A 24,455-nucleotide genomic window follows, 5' to 3' on the forward strand; every position below is an offset into this window, starting at 1 on the left:
GGGGACTGTTACAATTTTACAGTCTGTTTTCTCCCCTCTTTATTTTCCCAGAATTTGCATATTCCAACCATGGAAAATGGACCGAAATTAGCAACACGGCTCCTTGAAACCCTTACTGACATACATGTGAGTGTGTAGTGTCACTTCCCAGATTACAAGATTGCCGTGGCTAATGCCAGTAGTTTGACAATGAAACACCACAGGATAACTGAATGAGGGAGGGATAACTGGCGGTTAGGCTTAATGCAGTTGTTCCATGATTTCTATTGCTACAGAAATATGGGGTACACAATAAGGAAATGTGCAGTCTAGACAATTAATGCATATTTCTTTATTTGTTCTTGGGATGTTTGTATCCCCTTGAGTTTAGAAGTTGAGGTGTGTAAAATGATAAAGGGATTCGATAGAGTGGGCATAAAGAAACTATTTCCTCTGCTGGGGGAATCCAGAACCAAGGGGGGCATTAGAGCGAGGAGTGGAAATCTGGAACTCAATAGAAATCAACAAAGACAGGTAAATGGCATTGAGACAGAGATCAGCTCAAGGGGCTGAATGGCCTACTCCTGGAAAGCTCTTACAACACTAGTGAGCCAATATTTTTTGCCCATATCTAGTTGCCTTGAGGGAGTTAAGAGGGAATTAATGATTTAATGTGGGACTGGAGTCACTTGGAGGCCAGACCGGGTAAGGGTGGCAGTTCCCCTTCCCTGAGGATCATCCATGAACCAGATTTTTATGACCTATCCACTTTCATAGTCATGTTTTTCTGATGCCAGCCCACACAACTTAATTTCACAACTTGCCCTGGTGGGATTTGAACTCTGAACCATCTAGGTTGCTAGACCAGTACTATGAGCACCAGATCCTTGGCTTTATACAGATAGGCTACTGTACAGAACACCACAAATTGCATTACAAAAGGCAAACCTATATTAGTTAATAATAACTGTTTACCTAAAGATTTTTTTATTATTGTTTAGCGGATGCAGGCTCGGCCTGTAATCCCAGCTGTCTTGGAGCTTTGTCATCCCCAGCACGCAAAGCGCGTAGGCCCCCAGATAGTTTAGTTAACCGGAACAATTCAACGTGTGGGACCACTGCTCTTTTTGATGTGTATTAATGACCTGGACTTAGGTGTACTGGGCATAATTTCAAAGTTTGCAGATGATGCGAAGAGGATAGTAACAGATTTCAGGAGCACATAGACTGGTGAAATGGGTAGACACATGGCAGATGAAATTTAACGCAGAGAAGTGTGAAGTAATACATTTTGGTAGGAAGAATGAAAAGAGGCAATATAAACTAAAGGGTACAATTTGATGGGGGTGCAGGAAAAGAGAGACCTCGGGTTGTATGTACACAAGTCTTTGAAGGTGGCAGGACAAGTTGAGAAAGCTGTTAAAGCATACGGGATAGAAACATAGAAGATAGGAGCAGGAGTAGGCCATTCGGCCCCTCGAGCCTGCTCCGCCATTCAATGTGATCATGGCTGATCATCCAAATTCAGTACCTTGTCCCTGCTTTCTCCCCATATCCCTTGATCCCTTTAGCCTTAAGAAATATATCTAACTCCTTCTTGAATATATTTAATGAATTGGCCTCAACTGCCTTCTGTGGTAGAGAATTCCACAGGTTCACCACTCTGGGTGAAGAAATTCCTCCTCATCTCTGTCCTAAATGACTTACCCCTTATCTTTAGACTGTGACCCCTGGTTCTGGACTCCCCTGCCATCGGGAACATCCTTCCTGCATCTGGTCTGTCTAGTCCTGTTAGAATGTTATAAGTTTAAATGCGATCCCCTCTCATTCTTCGAAACTCCAGCGAATATAAGCCCAATCGACCCAATCTCTCCTCGTACGTCAATCCTGCCATCCCAGGTATCAGTCTGGTGAATCTTCGCTGCACTCCCTCCATGGCAAGAACATCCTTCCTCCGATAAGGTGACCAAAACTGCACACAATACTCAAGGTGTGGTCTCGCCAATGCCCTGTACAACTGCAGCAAGACATCCTTGCCCCTGTACTCGAATCTTCTTGCTATGAAGGCCAACATACCATTTGCCTTCTTAACCGCCTGCTGCACCTGCATGCTTACCTTCAGCGACTGGTGCACAAGAACTCCCAGGTCTCGTTGCACTTCCCCTTCTCCCAATCTATTACCGTTCAGATAATAATCTGCCTTCCTGTTTTTGCCACCAAAGTGGATAACCTCACATTTATCCACATTATACTGCATCTGCCGTGCATCTGCCCAATCACTCAACCTGTCCAAATCATACTGGAGTTTCTCGGCATCCTCCTCACAGCACACACGCCCACCCAGCTTTGTGTCGTCTGCAAACTTGGATATATTACATCTAGTTCCCTCGTCTAGATCATTAATATATATTGTGAATAGCTGGGGTCCTAGCACCGATCCCTGCGGTACCCCACTAGTCACTGCCTGCCACTCGGAAAAAGACCCGTTTATTCCAACTCTTTGCTTCCTGTCTGCCAACCAGTTCTCTATCCAAGTCAGTACCTTGCCCCCAATCCCATGTGCTTTAACTTTACACGCTAATCTCTTATGCGGGACCTTATCGAAAGCCTTCTGAAAGTCCAAATACACCCCGTCCACTGGTTCTCCCTTATCTATTCTACCAGTTACATCCTCAAAATTCCAGTAGTTTACTGGGACTAATTGGGTAGCTCTTTCAAAGAGCCGGCACAGGCATGATGGGCCGAATGGCCTCCTTCTGTGATATCATTCTGGGATTCTGGGATACTTGGCTTTATAAATAGAGGCAGAGAGTACACAAGCAAGGGAGTTATGCTAAACCTTTATAAAACACTGGTTAGGCCCCAACTGGGCACCACACTTTAGGAAGGATGTCAAGGCCTTGGAGAGGGTGCAGAGGAGATTTACTGGAATGGCACCAGAGATGGGATGAAAGACTTCAGTTATGTGGAGAAGCTGGGGTTATTCTCTTTAGAGCAGAGAAGGTTAAGGGGAGATTTGATGGAGGTGTTCAAAATCATGACTGGTTTTGATAGAGTAAATAAAGAGAAACTGTTTCCAGTGGCAGAAGGGTCAGTAACCAGAGGGGACAGATTTAAGGTGATTGGTGACAGAACCACAGGGAAGATGAGGAGAATTTTTTTTACACCGTGATCTGGAATGCGCTGCCTGAAAGGGCGGTAGAAGCAGATTCAATAACTTTCAAAAGGGAATTGGATACATACTTGAAAGGGAAAAGTTTACAGGGCTATGAGGAAAGAGCGGGGGAGTGGGACTAATTGGATAGCTCTTTCAAAGAGCCGGCACAGGCACAATGGGCCGAATGGCCTCAGTCTGTTATATATCATTGTGATTCTATGATGTGGTTTTTATTTGCCCTCAAGGACATATGTCATCGTCACAAAGTCCCCACAGGTGAAGATTTGAGAAGTGTCCAACTATGGCATGGGACAATAAGACAGCAGTGGTATGGGTGTGTATCAGGATACTTGGGCCTAGAAATTCGGGCGTGCCCATTTTTGGGGCGTCCGGGGGTGTGGGGGTTGAGGAGGGGGGACACTGGTAAATGCCCTGCGTCTGAATGGTGAGGCCCGAGGCTCCCCAGATATTGGGCTTGAGTCTCATTATGATGAGACCCTGCCGGCGAAGAGCACTGCCATATCGGACTGCTGCTCGTGCCGCAGTGGAACTCATGCAAGTGGGTCGGGTATGGAATCGGGGCCAGGGATCGAATTAGGGCTGGGGATTGGAGCCGGGGGTCACATTGGGTCTGGGAATCGCGGAGGTCGGGGATGGAGAGGGACTGGGTTGGAGGGGGTCGTAGGTCTCGGGGGTCGAAGGGGGCAAAGCTCCACACCGAGATCATGAGACGTATTGCAACACAAAGAAATACTCATCGGAGCAACAATTAGGCAGGTGCCAGAGTATTGTGGTCAATACTGGGTTTTGTTGGGGGAGAACAGTTGGGTGCAAACGATGATATATTTGTGGCTCATTTAAATCCTACTGACCAGTTTGAAAAGAACAGAAAAGAGCCTAATTGATGGCTTGGCAGAATCTGCTAGAAGAAATGCTGCATTTTAGGCTCAGGAAATCTGATTTCAAAATCTGTTGTGATTTTATTTTACCGGAGAAAGGGACACTTTGCAAACGGACATTCTGCTCTGCCCGTGTGTTTCAAAGCGGGGTCCTTGAGTCCGCTCATTGAAAAGCCAAAATAGTGACAATCGCTCCCTGTGCAAAAGCAACATCAGGCAGCTCAATTAAACAAAACAACGAGCTGCTTTGCAAGTATTTAGCATAGTTGGTATTGTGAAGGCAACAGTTTGAATCAGATGAAGAGCCTTGTTAATAGCAGCATCGATTATTGATTTTTCTTGTATTTTTTGACCACTAAAAGGGTCAGGCTGGTCATAGAGTCATAACGGCACAGGAGGAGGCCATTCGGCCCATTGAGTCCGTGCCAGTTCTCTGCAGAGCAATCCAGTCAGTCCCATTCCCCCGCTCTATCCCTGTAGCCCTGCAAGTTTATTTCCCTCAAGTGCCTATCCAGTCTCCCCTTGAAAACATTTAGTGTCTCTGCTTCCACCACTTCCATCAGCAGCGAGTTCCAGGTCCTCTCCACTCGCTGTGTAAAAAAGTTTTCCCTCACCTCCCCCCTGTATCTCTTGCCCCAAACCTTAAATCTGTGTCCCCTAGTCCTTGTACCATTAACTAGTGGGAACAGCCTTTCCCTGTCGAGCCTATCCAAACCTGTCATAATCTTGTACACCTCTATCAAACCACCCCTCAACCTCCTTTGCTCTAATGAAAACAAATCCAGCTTCTCCAACCTGTCCTTGTAGCTAAGATCCCCCATCCCCGGAACCATTCTGGTAAATCTCCTCTGCACCCTCTCGAGGGCCTTCACATCCTTCCTAAAGTGTGGTGACCAGAACTGGACGCAATGCCCCAGTTGTGGCCTAACCAGCACTTTATAAAGGTTCAGCATAACTTCTCTACTTCTGTACTCAATACCTCTATTTATGAAGCCCAAGATCCCAAATGCTTTGTTAACCACTCTCTCAATATGTCCTGCCACCTTCAGGGACCTATGCACATTAACTCCCAGGTCCCTCTGTCCCTGCACACTCTTTAAAACTGTGCCATTAAGTGTGTATTGCCTCTCCCTGTTCCTTCTGCTAAAATGCATCACCTCACACTTCTCTGTATTAAATTCCATCTGCCACTTGTCTGTCCATTCTGCTAGCCTTTCTATGTCCTGTTGCAGTTGATTGGTATCATCATCACTGTTTGTCACACCCCCAAGTTTGGTGTCATCAACAAATTTAGAAATTCTACTCTATTCCAATATCCAGGTCATTTATCCAGGTCATTTATATATAGCAGTGGCCTCAGCACCGACCCTTGGGAAACACCACTGTCTACCATCCTCCAGTCTGAAAAACAGCCATTTCCCACAACTCGCTGTTTTCTGTCCTTAAGCCAATTCCTTATCCAAGCTGCCACTGACCCACCTATTCCATGAGCCTCAATTTTGTTAACCAGCCTTCTATGTGGTACTTTGTCAAACGCCTTCCGAAAATCCATGTAGACAACATCCATTGGGCATTCCCTTCATCAATCCTCCCTGTTACTTCATTAAAAAATTCAATTAGATTAGTCAAACACGATCTGCCTTTTACTGTTGGCTCTCCTTATTTAGCTTAAACCTCACCAAGTGCCCGTTAATTTTTTCCTTGATTATTGTTTCTGAAACACTACCCACCACTGATGTTAAACTGACCAGCCTGTAGTTACTAGGATTGCCCTTACACCCTTTCTTGAACAATGGTGTCACATTTGCCACTTTCCAATCCTCCGGCACCTCCCCCGCATTTAGGGAAGATTGGAAAATGATGGCAAGCCCTTCCGCTATCTCCTCCCCCAATTCCCTTAGCAACCTGGTACCCTGATTCAACTAGGTGACAAGACGGTATTACTATAATGGCAGAATAGTGCCTGTGAAAAGGAGCTTCCCCTGTTAAACCCATCGGCTGCTACAACAAAAAGGCGCAATGTGAAAAACTGTAGAGGTTAAAAGAAAAGGCGCAAATTAAGGGTGGGTGGGGAGGGGGTGGGATCAGAAAAATGCTGGAAGTACACAGCAGGTCGATCATTATTTCAAAGGGAATGGCCCCTCCTGAAATATTGACCTTTCGGCAGAACTCCTGACAGAGAGGGACCGAGCTTCAGGGCTGGCACCTCCGAGGGACATTAGTAGATGATGAAATAAAGGCCACAAATGCTGGAAATCTGGAAAAGTCCTCTCCAACCCCTCAGGCAATCAAAACTAGTCCCGGAGACCACTCTGGCCCTGATTAATCATAGAATGATACAGCACAGGAGGCCATTCGGCCCATCGTGCCGGTACCCGCTCTTTGGTAGAGCTCTCCAATTAATCCCACTCCCCTGCTCTCTCCCCATTGCCCTGCCAATTTTTTCCCTTCAAGTATTTATCCAATCCTCTTTTGAAAGTTATTATTGAATCTGCTTCCACCACCCTTTCAGGCACTGCATTCCAGATCACCACTCTCTGTGTAAAAAAATGTTTCCTCCTCTCAGCTCTGGTTTTTTCTCCAAATGGTTACTGACCCTTCTGCCACTGGAAACAGTTTCTCCTTATTTACTCTTTCAAAACCGTTCATATTTTTGAAGCCCTCTCTCAAATCACCTCTCAACCTTCTCTGCTCCAAGGAGAACAACCACAGTTTCTCCAGTCTCTCCACATGACCGAAGTCACTCATCCCTGGTACCATTCCAGTAAATCTCTTCTGCACTCCCTCTACAGCCTTGACATCCTTCCTAAAGTGTGGTGCCCAGAATTGATCACAATACTTCAGCTGAGGCCTAACCAGTGATTTATAAAGGTTTAGCACAACTTCCTTGCTTTTGTACTCTATTCCTCAAGGATCCCATACGCTTTTTTAACACCAAAGCAAAATACTGCGGATTCTGGAAATCTGAAATAAAAACAGAAAATGCTGGAAACACTCAGCAGCTCAGGCAGCATTTGTGGAGAGAGAAACAGAGTTAACGTTTCAGGTCTGTGACCCTTCGTCAGAACTGGAAAAAGTTAGAGATATAACCGATTTCAAGCAAGTACAGAGGCAGGAAAAGTGGGGAGGGGAGGAAAGAACAAAAGTGAAGGCATGTAATAGGATGGAAGGCAGGAGAGATTAAATGATAAAAGTGATGACGGTGCAAGGCAAAAGGAGATGGTAATGGGACAAGTAAAGAAACAAAAGGTGGGTCGAGAAGAGATATAAATGGGAATAGCAGAATCATCAACAACTGCTGTCCGAAAAAATGGGGGCAGAGATTATGATCTGAAATTGTTGAACTCCATGTTGAGTCCAGGAGGCTGTAAAGTGCCTAATCGAAAGATGAGAACTTAAGTTGGGCTTCATTGGAACAGTGTAGGAGGCCGAGGACAGAGAGGTCAGACCTTTTTAACCGCATTCTCAACTTGTCCGGCCATCTTCAAAGATTTGTGTACATTCACCCCCCAGGTCTCTCTGTTCCTGCACCCCCTTTAAAATTGTACCATTTAGTTTATATTGCCTCTCCTCATTCTTTCTACCAAAATGTATCACTTCACACCTCTCTGTGTTAAATGTCTGCCATGTGTCTGCCCATTTCACCAGTCTGTCCTCCTGAAGTTTGTTACTATCCTCCTCACTGTTTACTGCATTTGCGAGTGTCGTGTTATCTGCAGACTTTGAAATTATACCCAAGTCCAGGTTATTACTAACTATCCGAAAGAACAGTGGTCCCAATACTGTCGCCTGGGGGACACATTGTATACCTCAGTCCAGTCTGAAAATCAACCGTTCACCACTACTCTTGACTTCCTGTCCCTTAGCCAATTTCGTATCCACACCGCCACTGTCCCTTTAATCCCATGGGCTGTCTGTACTGTTATACAGTACCTACCTTTGGTACAAGCTGACCTCCGCCCCATATTAAAACAGGTCCAGCTGCCACTTGAAGGAATTCGACAAATCGACGTTCACGGCACGAGCCGGCAGTCTCTTCCACGGTCCACTACTCTCTGGGAAAAGAACCACCTCCTAAAATCAAACTGAGTTGTGGCCTTACACACCTTGAAATTCTGACCCCGGTCCTCCCTAACGAATTCAGCTCAAATAAATTTCAGTTGGACCACCCCTAAGTCTCGGCTTCCCTAAAGTATCGCGACCCAGCAATTTGAACCTATCTTGCTAATTAAGATGCTTTAAACTGGGAATGCATCCAGTGGCCCTCCTCTGCACCCTTTCCAAAGCCTTAATATTGCCCTCCACGTGAGGATATCAAAACTGGAACAGTGTTCTAACTGACTCTAATAACACATTGTTATGTATTTCCTGCCACTTGCACAGAGTACACCTGGTGCTAGGAACGTCGGTGTAACTGGGGCAGAAGGGGGCTTTTAAAATTTAAAAGGGTACCTTAGGCTATGCCATCAATTGCAGGGCATTTGCTTGCACAGGCTGAGATCATAGTTTGTATGACACCTGCAGTGCTACTGGACGAGTAATCCAGAGGCCTGGACTAATGATCCAGAGAACCTGAATTCAAATTCTGTCACGGCTCTTTGAGAATTTGAATTCAGTTAAAAAGAAAAGGAATCAGGATATAAAAAGCTGGCATTTAGGGTTAGTAATATTGTTCATGAAGCTGTTGATTTGTTGTAAAAACCCAACTGGTTCACTAATGCCCTTTGCGGGGAGGAAATCTGCCACGCTGACCCGGTCTGGCCTATATGTGACTCCAGTCCCACACCAATATAGTTGACTCTTGACTGCCCTCTCAGCTGAGCAGGTCACTCGGTTGTACCAAACTGCTATCAGTGGTTCAAGAAGGCCCACCATCACCTTCCCAGGGCACCTGTATGGGCAATAAATGCCAACTTTGCCCACATCCTGAGAATGAATAAAATGCAATTCGTGCAGTGCCCGTTTTCCACCTTCTCCCCCCTGCCCCACCCCCAACAGAGGCCGGAATCCAGTGGGGATCAGCCACAAAAGGTAAATCGTGCTTGGCTAATCTACTGGAATTTTTTGAGGATGTAACTGGTAGAATAGATAATGGAGAACCAGTGGATGTGGTGTATTTGGACTTTCAGAAGGCTTTCGATAAGGTCCCGCATAAGAGATTAGCGTGTAAAGTTAAAGGACATCGGATTGGGGGCAAGGTATTGACTTGGATAGAGAACTGGTTGGCAGACAGGAAGCAAAGAGTTGGAATAAACGGGTCTTTTTCCAAGTGGCAGGCAGTGACTAGTGGGGTACCGCAGGGATTGGTCCTAGGACCCCAGCTATTCACAATATATATTAATGATCTAGACGAGGGAACTAGATGTAATATCTCCAAGTTTGCAGATGACACAAAGCTGGGTGGGCGTGTGTGCTGTGAGGAGGATGCAGAGAAACTCCAGTATGATTTGGACAGGTTGGGTGATTGGGCAGATGCATGGCAGATGCAGTATAATGTGGATAAATGCGAGGTTATCCACTTTGGTGGCAAAAACAGGAAGGCAGATTATTATCTGAATGGCAATAGATTGGGAGAAGGGGAATTGCAACGAGACCTGGGTGTCCTTGTGCACCAGTCGCTGAAGGTAAGCATGCAGGTGGTATGTTGGCCTTTGTAGCGAGGGGGTTTGAGTACAGGAACAAGGATGTCCTGCTGCAGTTATACAGGGCCTTGGTGAGACCACACCTTGAGTATTGTGTGCAGTTTTGGTCGCCTTATCTGAGGAAGGATGTTCCTGCCATGGAGGGAGTGCAGCGGAGATTCACCAGGCTGATACCTGGGATGGCAGGAATGACGTATGAGGAGAGATTGGGTCGATTGGGCTTATACTCGCTGGAGTTTAGAAGAATGAGAGGGGATCTCATTGAAACTTATAAAATTCTAAAGACTAGACAGACTAGATGCAGGAAGGATGTTCCCGATGGCGAGGGAGTCCAGAACCAGGGGTCACAGTCTAAAGATAAGGGGTAAGCCATTTAGGACAGAGATGAGGAGGAATTTCTTCACCCAGAGAGTGGTGAACCTGTGGAATTCTCTACCACAGAAGGCAGTTGAGGCCAATTCATTAAATATATTCAAGAAGGAGTTAGATATATTTCTTCAGGCTAAAGGGATCAAGGGATATGGAGAGAAGGCAGGGACAGGGTACTGAGTTTGGATGATCAGCCATGATCGCATTGAATGGCGGAGCAGGCTCGAGGGGCCGAATGGCCTACTCCTGCTCCTATCTTCTGTTTCTAAATGTGCTATATAGCCTGACCCTGATCCGGGGTCAGGAGTGGAACGTTAAGGTGAGAACGAAGCCTGTCCCATTGACGATACAGCGGGATTCCAATGGAGCTGAAAACCCCTGAAACAACTCCGCGCAGTCAATGCCCCATCACTGACATTAAAGGGACGATCTCCTGAGTTGCCATCTGCAGGCAGGAGTCTCGCCTGCTGGCAGTGCGCACCTGGAGATCCCAGGGGTGCGGCTTATTGTGAATGGAGATCCCGGGGTGCTGCTTATTGTGGGTTGAAATCCCAGGGGTGCTGCTTATTGTGGAGTAAAATCCCAGGGGTGCGGCTTATTGTGGAGTGAAATCCCAGGGGTGCGGCTTATTGTGGAGTGAAATCCCAGGGGTGCGGCTTGTTGTGGAGTGAAATCCCAGGGGTGCGGCTTGTTGTGGAGTGAAATCCCAGGGGTCCGGCTTATTTTGGACGGATACTGTGCCAGTAGGGTGCCCATGTTTGCCCAATCTGCCAGGCTGGAGTGCGAGGCCCCACACTGGCATTGAGCAACCTGGGAAAATTCCACCCTCCCACCAAATCTCATTTTAGTGGTTTCCTGGTTAATATTTCTTTTACTCGCATTTAAATAGCACCTTTCATGATCTCAGCCAGTGACGTACTTTTTGAAGTGTAGTCACTGTTAGAATGTGGAAAATGCGACAGCCAAATTGCGCACCGCAAGGTCCCACAAACAGTAATGAGAGAAATGACTGTTTTAGTGATGTTGGTTGAGGGATAAATATTGGCCAGTACACCAGGGAGGACTCCCCTGCTCTTCTTTGAATAGTGCCGTGGGATCCTTTACATCCACCTGAGAGGGCAGACAGCCCCTCGGTTTAACGTCGTATCCGAAACTCGACACCTCTTGTAGCACCTCAATACTGCACTGAAACACCGGCCTAGATTAGGTGACAACTATTATACAAGATCAGCCACGCTAGTACAATTGAGATGCAAAAGATAATGTATACTTTGGAAAACAATATTTAAAAGCTTGAGAGGGGTAATTTAAGGCTATTACCACGAGGTAGGAAAATAAATGCTTGTAACACAATCAAAGATTAACGGCGAGGTAATGTGCAGATAATTGTAATGTGTTTCCTTTTGGCAATATATGAACTTGATACATGTGCGCATTTGGAGTCATGGCGTATGCTAATAGGATTGAAATATCTTTGACAGTACGGGCGAGCAGCGAGTGACTGGACCTGCCTGGTGGCGTGACGTTTTGGACCATCATTGAAAGCAGAACGAGTGAATTGCTCAGCAACAGAACGAGGGCTGAGTGTCAAAACAGCACAAACTGCAGCCCAGCAGCTGGGAACACCTGACGAAGGTTCGTGACTGCTGCCCGCATTAGACTAAAGCACAAAGCATTTTGTAATCTGGACGTGAATTGTAATCGTGTGTATTGTACTATTCCGCTCGATAGAGGAGGCGAGCCAATCCTGCAGTTGAGTGCCAGACGGAGCCACTGGCAAGAACTGCCTTCTCGCAGGTTCTAATTCGATTTTTGTCGACGAGCTTCAGCCCTGTCCTGTTCCCAGTTCTCTCCTGTTTCGTAGCGACTCTGTGTGATATTGACTCGCGAGTTACAGACATTTCATCGCCTTTGACACTCTACTCGAATACCCTACGGCCAGGATGTCGGGGCCTGTTGATTCATTGTGCTTAGCATGTAGTCAGCGACTGTGTACAAAGGAATTTATACACGAGCCATCGTTGATGTGCTGCTGTTAGGCTAGTGAACCGTTCACAATGGGAGATCATTTTCCCAACCCAACAAAAAAAATAGATTACTGTCTGGAATCGGGGTCAACATCACATTATATTTTATGCTCATAGAATCCTAAATGCCTTGGAATCATATTGTATCAGTAATAATGACACATAAGCAGTGATCCAAAAGTAGAATTGTAACTGGGTAGTCATAACAGTTGAAAATGCCAAATAATAGATTCCTCCGAGTGAACTACAAGGCTGTATGCCAATCTCAGAGGCTCAGATCACATCGTGTGAACCTTTGATAACTTCTAAGCAGCCTTTAGTGTACTCCTGATACCTTACTAGTATGTATAGGTATAATATATACTGTGTAGTTGAGTTTTAAAAGGTAAAATATGAATTAATTGTTCTATCTCTGTTCTCGGAGTGTGGGTGACACTCAAGACTGTATTTATTCCCTATCCTTTATTACCCTGGAAAGATGGTGGGTTTTAAGAGTCAACCATACCCTGTGGGATTGGAGTCGCACATAGGCTAGATCGGGTCAGGGTGGCAGGTCGATAGATTTTTATTAGGCGAGGGTATTAAGGGTTTAGCAACCAAAGCGGCTAAATGGTGCTAAGATACAGATCAGCCATGATCTAACTGAACAGGCTCGAGGGGCTGAATGGCCTCCTCCTGTTCCTATGCTTCCTTATCTGAAGGACTTGTGTGAGCCATTTGGGTTTATACAACAGCCCAGCACCTTTCCATGGTCATTCTTTTCTCTTTGTGCCAGCCCACAAATGTTATTGAACACTCCGTTTCACCAAGTGTTAGCGATGGGGTTTGAGCTCATGGCCTTGGGGTTGCTGGTCCAATACTGTGACCACTACACTTGTGTAACCCTATAATGTAAATTAAGTCATAACCTTTAGAACTTCAGCTTAGTGGGTGTGGGTGATGGTGTTGTCCTCCCTCCAGTGAGCACCATTGATGTAGTCATGCAACTCATAGAACATTCCAAGCTTTCAAGACTGAAATATTGACAGAAAACTCTGTTGTGTGACCAGCAAGCTGCTATTTTACCTAGAAGATCACAGGGTTATTCACTACGCATTGTATATACATATTTTTTTATATAATATATATAGACAGAAATTGCAAGGCTCAGTTGCCAGTCTCAAAGCTTTGGTGACTCAGGCACAGGGCCCAGAATCGGAGTTACTGAGGGAGTGCTGCACTGTCGGAGGTGCCGTCTTTTGGATGAGACGTTTAAACCGAGGCCCTGTCTGCCCTCTCAGGTGGATTTAAAAGATCTCTCGGCACTGTTTCGAAGAAGAGCAGGGGGAGTTCTCCCTGGTGTCCTGGTCAATATTTATTCCTCAACCAACATCACTAAAAACAGATGGTGTGGACATTTACCTCCTTGGTGTTTGTGGGAGCTTGCTGTGGGTAAATTGAATGCTGCTTTTCCCTACATTTCAACAGTGACTACACTTCAAAAAGTACTTCATTGCCTGTGAAGTGTTTTGGGACATCCTGGGGATGTTATATAACTGCAAGTTCTTTCTTCTGTCTTAGTATCTGGGACCTGTGCTTACATCTAACAAATCATTGTGCAGGCAGTGAGCCCTTGCAGTTTCTGCCCTATAATTCACAGAATCACAGAAACCCCACAGTGCAGATAGAGGCCATTTCGGCCCATCGAGCCTGCACTGACATATCCCACCCGCTCCCCGTAACCCCTACACCAACACATATCCCACCCTATCCCCGTAACCCCATGTATTTAATCCCCCTAACACACTAAGGGTCAATTTATCATAGCCAATCAACCTAACCCGCACATCTTTGGACATAATTGTGTAATAAAATATTTCACACTGTGTTTAATAGTGCAATGCTGTTGTGTGAGTTGTACTGTTGATTATATACATGACCACGGGCTCAATAAAAAGTTTGTCGTGGAATCTTTCTTTTTACTTTGTACTTTTTTTCTTTTTACTTTTTGCCTTCAACATTCAAAGTGACTATTTTGTTTTGAGAAAGCAGTTCAATAAAAATCAATTCTGGTTTCAATAACGAATAAGGAACGGCAAAAAATGGAACACTTTCATCACCTCTAAATGTACGTCATGAATGGATTTCCAGGTGTGACAATCCTGTTTGTTTAAGGGACAATGAACCGTGATTATTTGAGTGTCAGTCGTAGCCTCTGAGTCAGAAGGTTGTGGGTTCAAGTCCCACTCCAGAGACTTGAGCACATAATCTAGGCTGACACTCCAATGCAATACTGAGAGAGTGCTGCACTGTCGAAGGTGTCGTCTTTCGGATGAGACGTTAAACCGAGGCCCCGCCTGCTCTCCGGTGGATGTAAAAGATCCCACAGCACTACTTCGACGAAGAACAGGCGTTCTGGCCAATATTGACCCCTCAATCCACGTCACTAAAACAGATTATCTGGTCATTATCACATTGCTGTGTGTGGGAGCTTGCTGTGCGCAAATTGGCTGCCGCGTTTCCCACATTACAACAGTGACTCCACCTCAAAAGTACTTCATTGGCTGTAAAGCGCTTTGGGACATCCTGAGGTCGTGAAAGGCGCTATAGAAATGAAAGTCGTTTTTAATTACTGTGGGGAATTTTCACATTGACAAATGGGCGGGTTGGAGGTTCAGGGGGGGAACTGAATGTTGTAAAAATTTAAAACCCAACCCACCCACCGTCACCTTTTACTCGGGCGGGATGGGGGCCGAGCAGCCAACCGTGCAGTTAAACCTGCACAGCGGCAGAGAAACCCAGGCTTCCCGCGGTTTACCGGCCCACTCCCCTGCGGGTGGGAAACGGGAAAGTCCAGGCCTGTGTGGCTGCAACAATACAGAATAAAAAGCAGTTCGCTCACTCAGTTCAGGTTAGAGTCATTTGCGTGCATGGATCTTAATTAGCTTTATCACTTGGAATGTTTTTTTTTCCTGGTTTCTAAGAACCAGCCTAGTTTTTCCATCACTTTCTTCCTAAATCACAAATTACTGAACACAGAATTTTGGATGTACAGTATGTGATGCATCTCTTTTCTCTGACAGCACACTTACAAATTCAATAGAAATTATGGGCCCCCCCCCCCCCCCTTCGATATAGTTGAGATGGTTTTGGCCATGCTGGTGCCAAGCAGGGGCCGTATAATTGGGAAAGCTGGCTTCTAACCCAGTGCGCATTGGTGCCATTCTGCGGTCAGGCCCTGTCTTAGAGCAAGTGCAGCGGCACTCTTTGTTCAATTTAAGACTTTAAGAACTATGCTGATCTAGGTGGCCCCATTTCACATCTTCAGAGCTGGAAGTATGCTGGGCTCGCTGATTGTCCACTTAGAATGGGAACTGCACTGGAGGCACTTCATCCATTTTGGAGATCGCATTCTTAAAGGGGAGTGCTATTAAGAGCTGTGGAGTATTGTTTTGTTGCAGTGGTTCGTCCTGCTTTTTTTTGCATTGTTTTTGCTGCTAGATTTAATGCTGCCCAGTTTTTGTATATTTTGGATTTATTTCCATTCCCCTATATTTCATCTGTGGCTTTATTTGGTTCCCGCAATATAGGCTGCACCCAGCCACAATTCTAAAGATTGGTATACCTTGCAACTTGCTGTTTTTGGAGATGAAATGGGGGGATCTGAGCATAGATGACGGGGAGGTGGTCTTGCCCCGGCCATCCCTCCCCAACCACCTGTGTCGACTGAGCAAGGAGCACCTACAGAGGCATGTCGGAGGTCCGCCTTTACCGCCTATGCACCACAGAAATATTCCCTCCTTGATCCAGACTTGCAGACATCTTCTAGGGCAAGGCCAGCTTTGCCAGTGATTGGCAGGGTGACCACAGCCTTGGACTTGTATGCTGCTGAAGTCCTTTGAAGCGACGGCACGGGATATGTGCCAAACTTTGCAGACAGCAGATCGCTGTATAAAACAGGTGAGAGATGTTGGGGCGGCCAGAGCTAGCTCTGTCGTCAGCTCCTGCCTCATAAGCAGGCAGCAGCACTTGAAATCATAGTATTTTTCATGATCTGACCTCATGAGGTCATGAAAGTTATTTCTCAACACTAATTGTGCACCATGCACGAGATGTTTTGTGATCCCATTTGCACTGTACCACAATCACTTAGTTAGCCACTCTGTGTGACCCCTACCCACGCCCACCCCCCCCCCGACAAGCTTGATGGACTTGTAACGCTCGCTGAGTATCGCGTTTATAGAATCATACAGCACAGAAAAGAGGCCATTCAGCCCTTCGTGCTTGTGCCAGCTCTTGGAATGAGCTCTCCAATTAGTCCGACTCCCCTACACTTTCCCCATAGCCCTGCACGTTTTTCCTTTTCAAGTACAGTAAACTCTTGTTTAAACAGCACTTTATCATCCGGAATACTTTAATAACCGGCAAAAATCGATATATCAATACAAAACAACACCTCAATAACCGGTAATCTTGCCGAATCCATCCAGCACTCGTTTTTCCGAGTCTCCCGTGGTGGCCGAGTTGGTCAGTGGTGATGGTGAGTGGAAATTGCCTTGGTAGGTATACCTCTGTTATCCAGAATTTGTCATCAACTGGCACCATCCTGGTCCCATAGGTGCTGGATAAGAAAGAGTTTATACCCAATTTCCTTTTGAAAGTTATTATTGATTCTGCTTTCACCACCCTTTCAGGCAGTGCATTCCAGATAATAATAGCATCTTGCTACATAACTGGTTCTTTTGCCAATCACCTTAAATCTGTGATCTCTGGTTACCAACCCTCCTGCTAGTGGAAACAGTTTTCCCCCATCTATCAAAACCCCATATAATTTTGAGCATCTCAATTAAAAATCTCCCCTTAATCATCTCTGCTCTAAGGAGAACAACCCCAGCTTCTCTAGTCTCTCCACATAACTGAAGTCCCTCATTCCTGGTACCATTCCAGTAAATCTCCTCTGCGCCCTCTCCAAGGCCTTGACATCCTTCCTAAAGTGTGGTGCCCAGAATTGGACACAATACTCCAGCTGAGGCCGAACCAGTGATTTATAAAGGCTTAGCATAACTTCCTTGCTTTTTTAATGAATTTTCCTTTAACCGTTCCCTCCTCTGACAGACCCACACTACAATGTCCCGTGAGGTCAGGAGTGGTCTCTCTCTAAACTGGTCACTGACGATCCATGTGGGGGCAATTTTAACCCAACCGGCCCGTTGGGGACACAGTACGGATTGGGTGCGACGCTGGTTTTACACTGATGCGCTATCAACACACCCGGCCTGATTTTACTATCCATTGAAGTCGGTGGAGAGTAATATCGGGCAGGGCATTCCACCCGATCCCGTGGGTTCTCCGCCCAGCGAATTAGTTTAAATTCACCCTCAGTGTTTTGCTTCCTCACAGGTGACATCCTAGAAGTTGCCCTACTCCACCGTCTGTGGGACCATAAGGGAACCAGAAAGAGGCGGTGTGGTTTGTTGGATCCTTGACGCCTTTGCTAATGTGGGATTTTACAGATTGCTCAGGGCTGTGAAAGTCACATGATTTCTTTTGTGAAAGTCAGCTTCATAATGCTAAGGATTATGGGCTGTACTGAGAGCAGGGTCCAACATTACTAATAGTTTTTAGATCCCCTCGACTTTATAGCAGCTTCTTGTGAGGCTGGTCACAGGCTCAACATGGTGCACGTCAGCACCTGCTACCCTGATCGCAGTATCGGCTCCATTGTAGGACAATCGAAAGTGCCACTGTTACTCGAATGAGTGGAAAACAAGAAAAGTTGAGTTTTCACAAATCGGGTGTTTTCAAAGTACTGACAAAATTAGAAGACTCGAAAGGATACAGTTAGCCGATCAGAGATAGCCTAGAAATGCACGGTGATGTCTGAAATCAGTCATGTGGACATATGCCTGATTTGGAGTAAATTGCGACTGATTTTTGAAAGATTTATTCTCGGGTTTTGGACATCACTGGCAAGGCCGGCATTTATTGACCATCCCTAGTTTCCCTTGAGAAGTTGGTGGTGGGCCCTTCTGCTCAAACCGACGCAGTCCTTGTGGTGAAGGTGTTATTCTTTGTAGTGATTTTTGATACAACTGAGGGGCTTCAGACCATGTTAGGGTGGGACCTGGAGTCACATACAGGCCAGACCAGGTAAAGACGGCAGGTTTCTTTCCCTAAAGGACATTAGTGAACCAGTTGGGATTTTTAATGACAAAACAGCTTCACGGTCACTTTTTACTGATAGCAGTTTTTATTTCCAGATTTAAAAAAAAACTATTCAAAATTATCAAACTGCCCCAATGGGATTTGAACTCAGATTCTCTGGATTATTAGTCCAGGCCTTTGGGTTACTGGTCCAGCAATATAACCACAACACCACCATACCCACCAAAAGACGAAACCAAAATGAAAGTGTCCTTCCCACGGTAAAGATCACAGAAGAAGTTCATTCAATGCAATTACGGGGAAGCTAGTAACTAATAAATAAAAGATAGTCTCTGATAAATCCAATAGGGAATTCAGGAGAAACTTCTTTACTGGGAGAGTGGTGAGAATGTGCAACTCGCTACCACAGGGAGTGTTCGAGGTGAATAGCATAGATACATTTAAGGGGAAGCTAGATAAACACATGAGGGAGAAAGGACTAGAAGGTTATGCTCTGGGGTGGGATGAAGTAAGGTGGGAGGAGGCTCGTGTGGAGCATAAACTAGATGGGCCGAATGTGCTGTTGCTATGCTGTAATTTCGATGTAATTCCAGTAAGTAGAGGTCCCTCACATACCTCAGTGGAAATGTAAAACGGGGCTGCCGATTCACTATGAGCCCATTTCACACTACTGGCGAAGACAAATTTCACCCCGCTATGTAACGCAGGCAACAGGTATTGTACAGCTTTCACTGCGATACAACAACAACTTGCATTTATATTGCGCCTTTAGCGTACTAAAATGTCCCAAGGTGCTTCACAGGAGTGTTTATCAAACAATATTTGACACCGAGCCATATAAGGAGATATTAGGAAAGGGCATAGCCAAAGAGGTCGGTTTTAAGGAGCATCTTAAAGGAAGAGAGAGAGGCGGAGAGGTTTGGGGAGGGAATCCCAGAGCTCGGGGTCCAGGCAGCAAAACCCACACGTTACGTTGGAAAATACAGCAATGATGGCAAGAAGGTTCAACAAAGCTGAGTCCGAAGACATGGTGTGAAGGAATATAAAGGGTATTTCAGGTGTGAAGGTGGTGAGAAAGGGCTCAGGCAGATAAGGAACTGTAAGATGTTTGGAAGATAATGGAGAACTAAGGAAAAGGTTAGAAAACATTGTGGGGAGAAATAACTAAACATCACTGCAACCTTTGCTCTGTGGAGAGCTCTAGATTGACATGCAAGGCAGATATCTTTAGGTTTATTATGGAACTGTCTGAGCATGCAAACTAGCGACCCAATACAGCCATAAAAGAGGAAGTACTTTGGATTTAAAGTACAACTAAAACTTTCATCCCTATGTGTTCACTATGTGAAGCATGCCTGTGTGGACTTGCATTCTTTTAAGTTCTAAAAAGCCGACTTATCTATATTCGTTTCAATTGTCAAAGCAGTTTTGAGTCATTTTCACACAAATCTGTGATTTCCAATACAAAGCCGATGGGAAAGAGATGTAAGCTGTTTTGTGACGAAAATTATCCCACTTAATCACCACAATTTTTTCCCACAAACCTCTTAATGATTTTGCCAGTTGGAAAACCTTTCACAAATTTCCAAACCAATGGTTTTATAAACTTTTCTGTATAGCGGTCCCACTGCAAATACTGGCACGCTCCCCAGGACACCCCGTTCTAACTTCCGAAAGATAGTGCCAGCTACCTAAAGTATATCAGTGCTCTTACTGTAGGAAGCGGTTTCTTTTTTGTTTACATACAGCAACAGAAATCTGAGGACGGGCGACAAAATTCTGATGTCCTTGCTAACCCATTGGGATCATCCCGTGGCCTCTGAGGCCTCGTTTGAGAGCCTTTGTCCTAAAACCTTTATAAACTGACCCCAAAAACTAGAAGGAAATGAGACTTGGGGACACAAATCACAAGATGCTAAAGTTATATTAGTTTAGTTGCGGTGCAGAAATGCTTCACTCCCTGTTTGTTATTTGCACCGTCCTCTCCCACATTTAGCACACTTAGCTGGACCTTTCATGTTAACAGTGTAGTGCATTTTCCAAACTGGTTCCATTGTATACCTACTGAACAAGACGCCGATGAAATGATTATCCTCCCACACAAAGACTCCCACACATAAGTGTCCTTTTTGCATTTTTTTTTTTTAAATTGCTTTCTACATTTGCCGTCTTTTAAAAACAAGTGTCAAACGGCATTGCCAGACATTAATATCCCTTCTCGGAGCTTTGATTGAAAACTCCTTGTTTGTACTTGTCCTTTTGCTATTCTTTGTACTGAAATATTAAGAGACCCCCAAAAGTGTGGTTAATTTTCACCTTTAACACCTGGGCAGAGCAGATCACCCACCTATTGTAGAACACACCTTGAATTCCCCTGCTCTTCTTCAAATAGTGCCATGAGATCTTTTACATCCACCTGCAAGGGCTGGTTTAATATCCCATCCGAAAAACGGCACCTCTGACAGTGCAGCCGGAGTGTCAGCCTGGATCATGTGCTCAAGTCTCTTGGCTGGGACTATGAACCCACAACCTTCTGATTCAGAGGCAAGGGTGCCGCCAACTGAGCCATGGCTGACACCTAACAAACAACACAATGAAGAGAAAATTGAAGACCACAAGAAAGTTCCTGGATGACACAAAAAGAAAATGCTGCGGATGCTGGAAATCTGAGATAAAAACAGAAAATGCTGGAGATACTCAGCAGGTCAGGCAGCATCTGTGAAGAGAGAAACAGAGTTAACGTTTCCGGTCGATGACTTTTCGTCATAACTCGTCAGTTCTGACGAAAGGTCACCGACCTGAAACCTTAACTCTGTTTCTCTCTTCACAGATGTTGCTTGACCTGCTGAGTATCTGCTGCATTTTCTGTTTTTATTCCTGGTTTATACGTTTTTCTTCTTTGAAGTTCAAGAAGATGCTTTAATGACGGTTGCAACAATAGTGTCTTGCCCTGAGGCACTGACACCAATCCTACACCACCATTTGGACTGCATCTCCATTTGTTTAACAATTAAGGAAAGGATGGTTTGTACGTCCAGCAGTTAATTCACAGATACCAGAACAACCAGCCATGCTAATGTTATCGGTGCTGGTGGTAAACAGCACTCGCGTCTGACAGACTGATCATGCAATTAGCATATAAAATACCCCTTCTCCTTCAAAGAAAACTTTTAATTTGACGAATTCAGGATCAAATCAGCACTAATCTGTTACAGGACTAATAATCCAGAGGCCTGGAAAAATAATCTGGCAGAGCATAAGTTCAAATCCCACCGGGGCAGGTTGAGAATTTGAATTCAGTTTTAAAAATCTAGATATAAACATCTGGTGTTAGTAAAAGTGACCGTGAAGCTGTCGGATTGTCATAAAAACCCAACTGGTTCACCAGTGACCATTCGGGAAGGAAATCTGCCCTCCTTACCTGGGCTGGTCTATACATGACCCCAGTCCCACACCAACATGCCCTCTGAAGTGACCTAACAAGCCATTCAGTCAAATCAAACTGCTGCAGCATTGTGGGGGCACCTTCACCACACGGACTGCCAGCAAGTTAAGGAGAAGGCCCACCACCATCTTGTCAGGGCAACTGGGGATGGGCAATAAATGTGGACTTGCCAGCGATGCCCGCATCCCAAGAATGAATTTTTAAAAATAAGCACTTGAATAGTTCCTTTGTTTATTTAACATCTCTCCATTTCCACTCCTGTCTACTTTTCACTTGAATTATTATGATAGAAATGTTTAAAATTATGAAAGAATGTGACAAGATAGATAGAAGCAGACTATTGCTTCCAATTTCCACCCTTCCCTCACCTTCACATGGTCCAACTCCGACTCTTTCCTTCCTCGACTTCTCCGTCTCCATCTCTGGGGATAGGCTATTGACAAACATTCACTATAAGCCCACTGACTCCCACAGCTACCTGGACTACACTTCCTCCCATCCCGCTTCCTGTAAGGACTCTGTTCCATTCTCCCAGTTTCTCCATCTCAGCCGCATCTGTTCTGACGATGCCACCTTCCATACCAGTGCTTCCGACATGTCTTCCTTTCTCCTCAACCGAGGATTTCCCTCTACTGCGGTTGACACGGCCCTTGACCGTGTCCGTTCTATTTCCTGCACTTCTGCTTTCACCCCTTCCCCTCCCTCCCGGAACCACGATAGGGTTCCCTTTGTCCTCACCTTTCACCCCACCAGCCTCCACATTCAACAGATCATCCTCTGCCATTTCCGCCACCTCCAGCGTGATCCCACCACCAAACACATCTTCCCCTCACCTCCCCTTTCAGCATTCCGAAGGGACCACTCCCTCCACGACACCCGGGCCCACTCCTCAATCACCCCTAACACCTTCACGTGTAAGCGCAGGAGATGCAACACCTGCCCGTTTACCTCCTCCCTTCCCACTGTCCAGGGTCCCAAACAATCCTTCCAGGTGAAACAGCGATTTACTTGTACTTCTTGCAAATTAGTATACTGTATTCACTGCTCACGATGCGGTCTCCTCTACATTGGGGAGACCAAACGCAGATTAGCGACTGCTATGCAGAACACCTCCGTTCAGTCTGTAAGGGTGACCCCGAGCTTCCGGTCGCCTGTCACTTTAATTCTCCGCTCCACTCCCACTCTGACCTCGCCATCCTCGGCCTCTTACACTGTTCCAATGAAGCTCAATGGACAGCCCCATCATCTTTCGATTAGGCATTTTACAGCCTTCTGGACTCAACATCAAGTTCAACAATTATCAGACCATAACCTCTGTCCCTATCTTTTTATCATTTTTTTTCCCTCTCTCACATGGCAGCTGTCAATTATTCTGCCAGTGCCATTTACACTTCATCTCGAGTCATCTTTTGTTTCTTAACTTGTCCTATTACCATCTCCTTTTGCCTTGCACCATCATCCCTTTTGTCTCTTAATCTCTCCTGCCTTCCATCCTATCACAGACCTTCCCTTTATGTTCTTTCCTCCCCTCCCCCCTTACTTTTTTTTAAATTCATTGATGGGGTGTGGGCATCGCTGGCTAGGCCTGCATTTAGTGCCCATCCCTAATTGCCCTTGAGAAGATGGTGGTGAGCCACTGCAGTCCATATGGTGTAGGTCCGGTTTTACTCTTATTCGTAGCAGTTGTTTACAACTGAGTGGCTTGCTAGGCCATTTCAGAGTCAACCACATTGCTGTAGGTCTGGAGTCACATGTAGGCCAGACCAGGTAAGAACAGCAGATTTCCTTCCCTAAAGAACATTAGTGAACCAGTTGGGTTTTTGCAACAATCGACAGTGGTATCATGGTCGCCATTACTAAGACTAACATTTAATTCCAGAATTAAATTGAATTGAATTTAAATTCCACCAGCTGCCATGGTGGGATTTGAACCCATAGCCTCAGAGCATTTGACTGAGTCTCTGGCTTCCTAGTCTAGTGACATAACCACTATGCCGGCAGCACGGTGGCATAGTGGTTAGCACTGTTGCCTCACAGCGCCAGGGACCCGGGTTCAAATCCGGCCTCGGGTGACTGTCTGTGTGGAGTTTGCACATTCTCCCCGTGTTTGCGCGGGTTTCCTCCAGGTGCTCCGGTTTCCTCCGGGTGCTCCGGTTTCCTCCCACAGTCCAAAGATGTGCGGGTTAGGTTGATTGGCCATGATAAAAATTGGCCCTTAGTGTTAGGGGGGATTAAATACGCGGGGTTACGGGGATAGGGCTTGGGTAGGATGGCTGTCGGTATAGGAACCGGGTGCTAGGGTTTGGATGATCAGCCATGATCTCGTTGAATGGTGGAGCAGGCTCGAATGGCCTACTCCTGCTCCTATCTTCTATGTTTCTATGCCATCGCCTCCCCTGCTTAAAGACCTGTTCCATCTCCAACTTTTTCCAGTTCTGACGAAGGGTCATCGACCTGAACCGTTAACTCTGTTTCTCTCTCCACAGATGCTGCCTGACCTGCTGAGTACTTCCAGCATTTTCTGTTTTTATTTCAGATTTCCAACATCCGCAGTATTTCGTTTTTGTGATAGAAGCAGACTATTTCCAGTAGTTGAGAGGTGGAAGAACAAAAGGCCATAGCTACAAGATCAAATGTAAGATATTTAGAACAGAGGGCAGGTGAAACCTCTTTACACGGAGAGTTGTGAGGCTGTGGAATTCACTTCCAGGGTCAGTGGCTGAGGCAGAAACTGTCTCGACATTCAAGATTAGATTGGAGAGGTGGATGAAGGAAAAGGGGTTGAAGGGATAT

At 45.7% G+C, this 24,455-nt stretch overlaps 1 protein-coding gene across 3 annotated transcripts in view; it reads left to right on the top strand.

The window, feature by feature from the left end:
- bcat1 (branched chain amino-acid transaminase 1, cytosolic) overlaps positions 1–14,022 on the top strand; it is a 69,536-nt gene extending 55,514 nt beyond the window's left edge. For all 3 annotated transcript variants that reach the window (XM_086009981.1, XM_086009982.1, XM_086009983.1), the window contains 2 exons: positions 52–126; positions 11,528–14,022. In XM_086009981.1, the coding sequence (XP_085866107.1) occupies positions 52–126; positions 11,528–11,569 (117 nt within the window). In that variant the 3' untranslated portion in view covers positions 11,570–14,022. The remainder of the gene's footprint in view (positions 1–51; positions 127–11,527) is intronic.
- The last annotated feature ends 10,433 nt before the right edge of the window (positions 14,023–24,455 follow it).

The sequence above is a fragment of the Somniosus microcephalus genome, chromosome 17 (assembly GCF_052327205.1).
Source record: "Somniosus microcephalus isolate GS21.2 chromosome 17, FLI_Smic_1.0, whole genome shotgun sequence".
Taxonomy (NCBI): domain Eukaryota; kingdom Metazoa; phylum Chordata; class Chondrichthyes; order Squaliformes; family Somniosidae; genus Somniosus; species Somniosus microcephalus.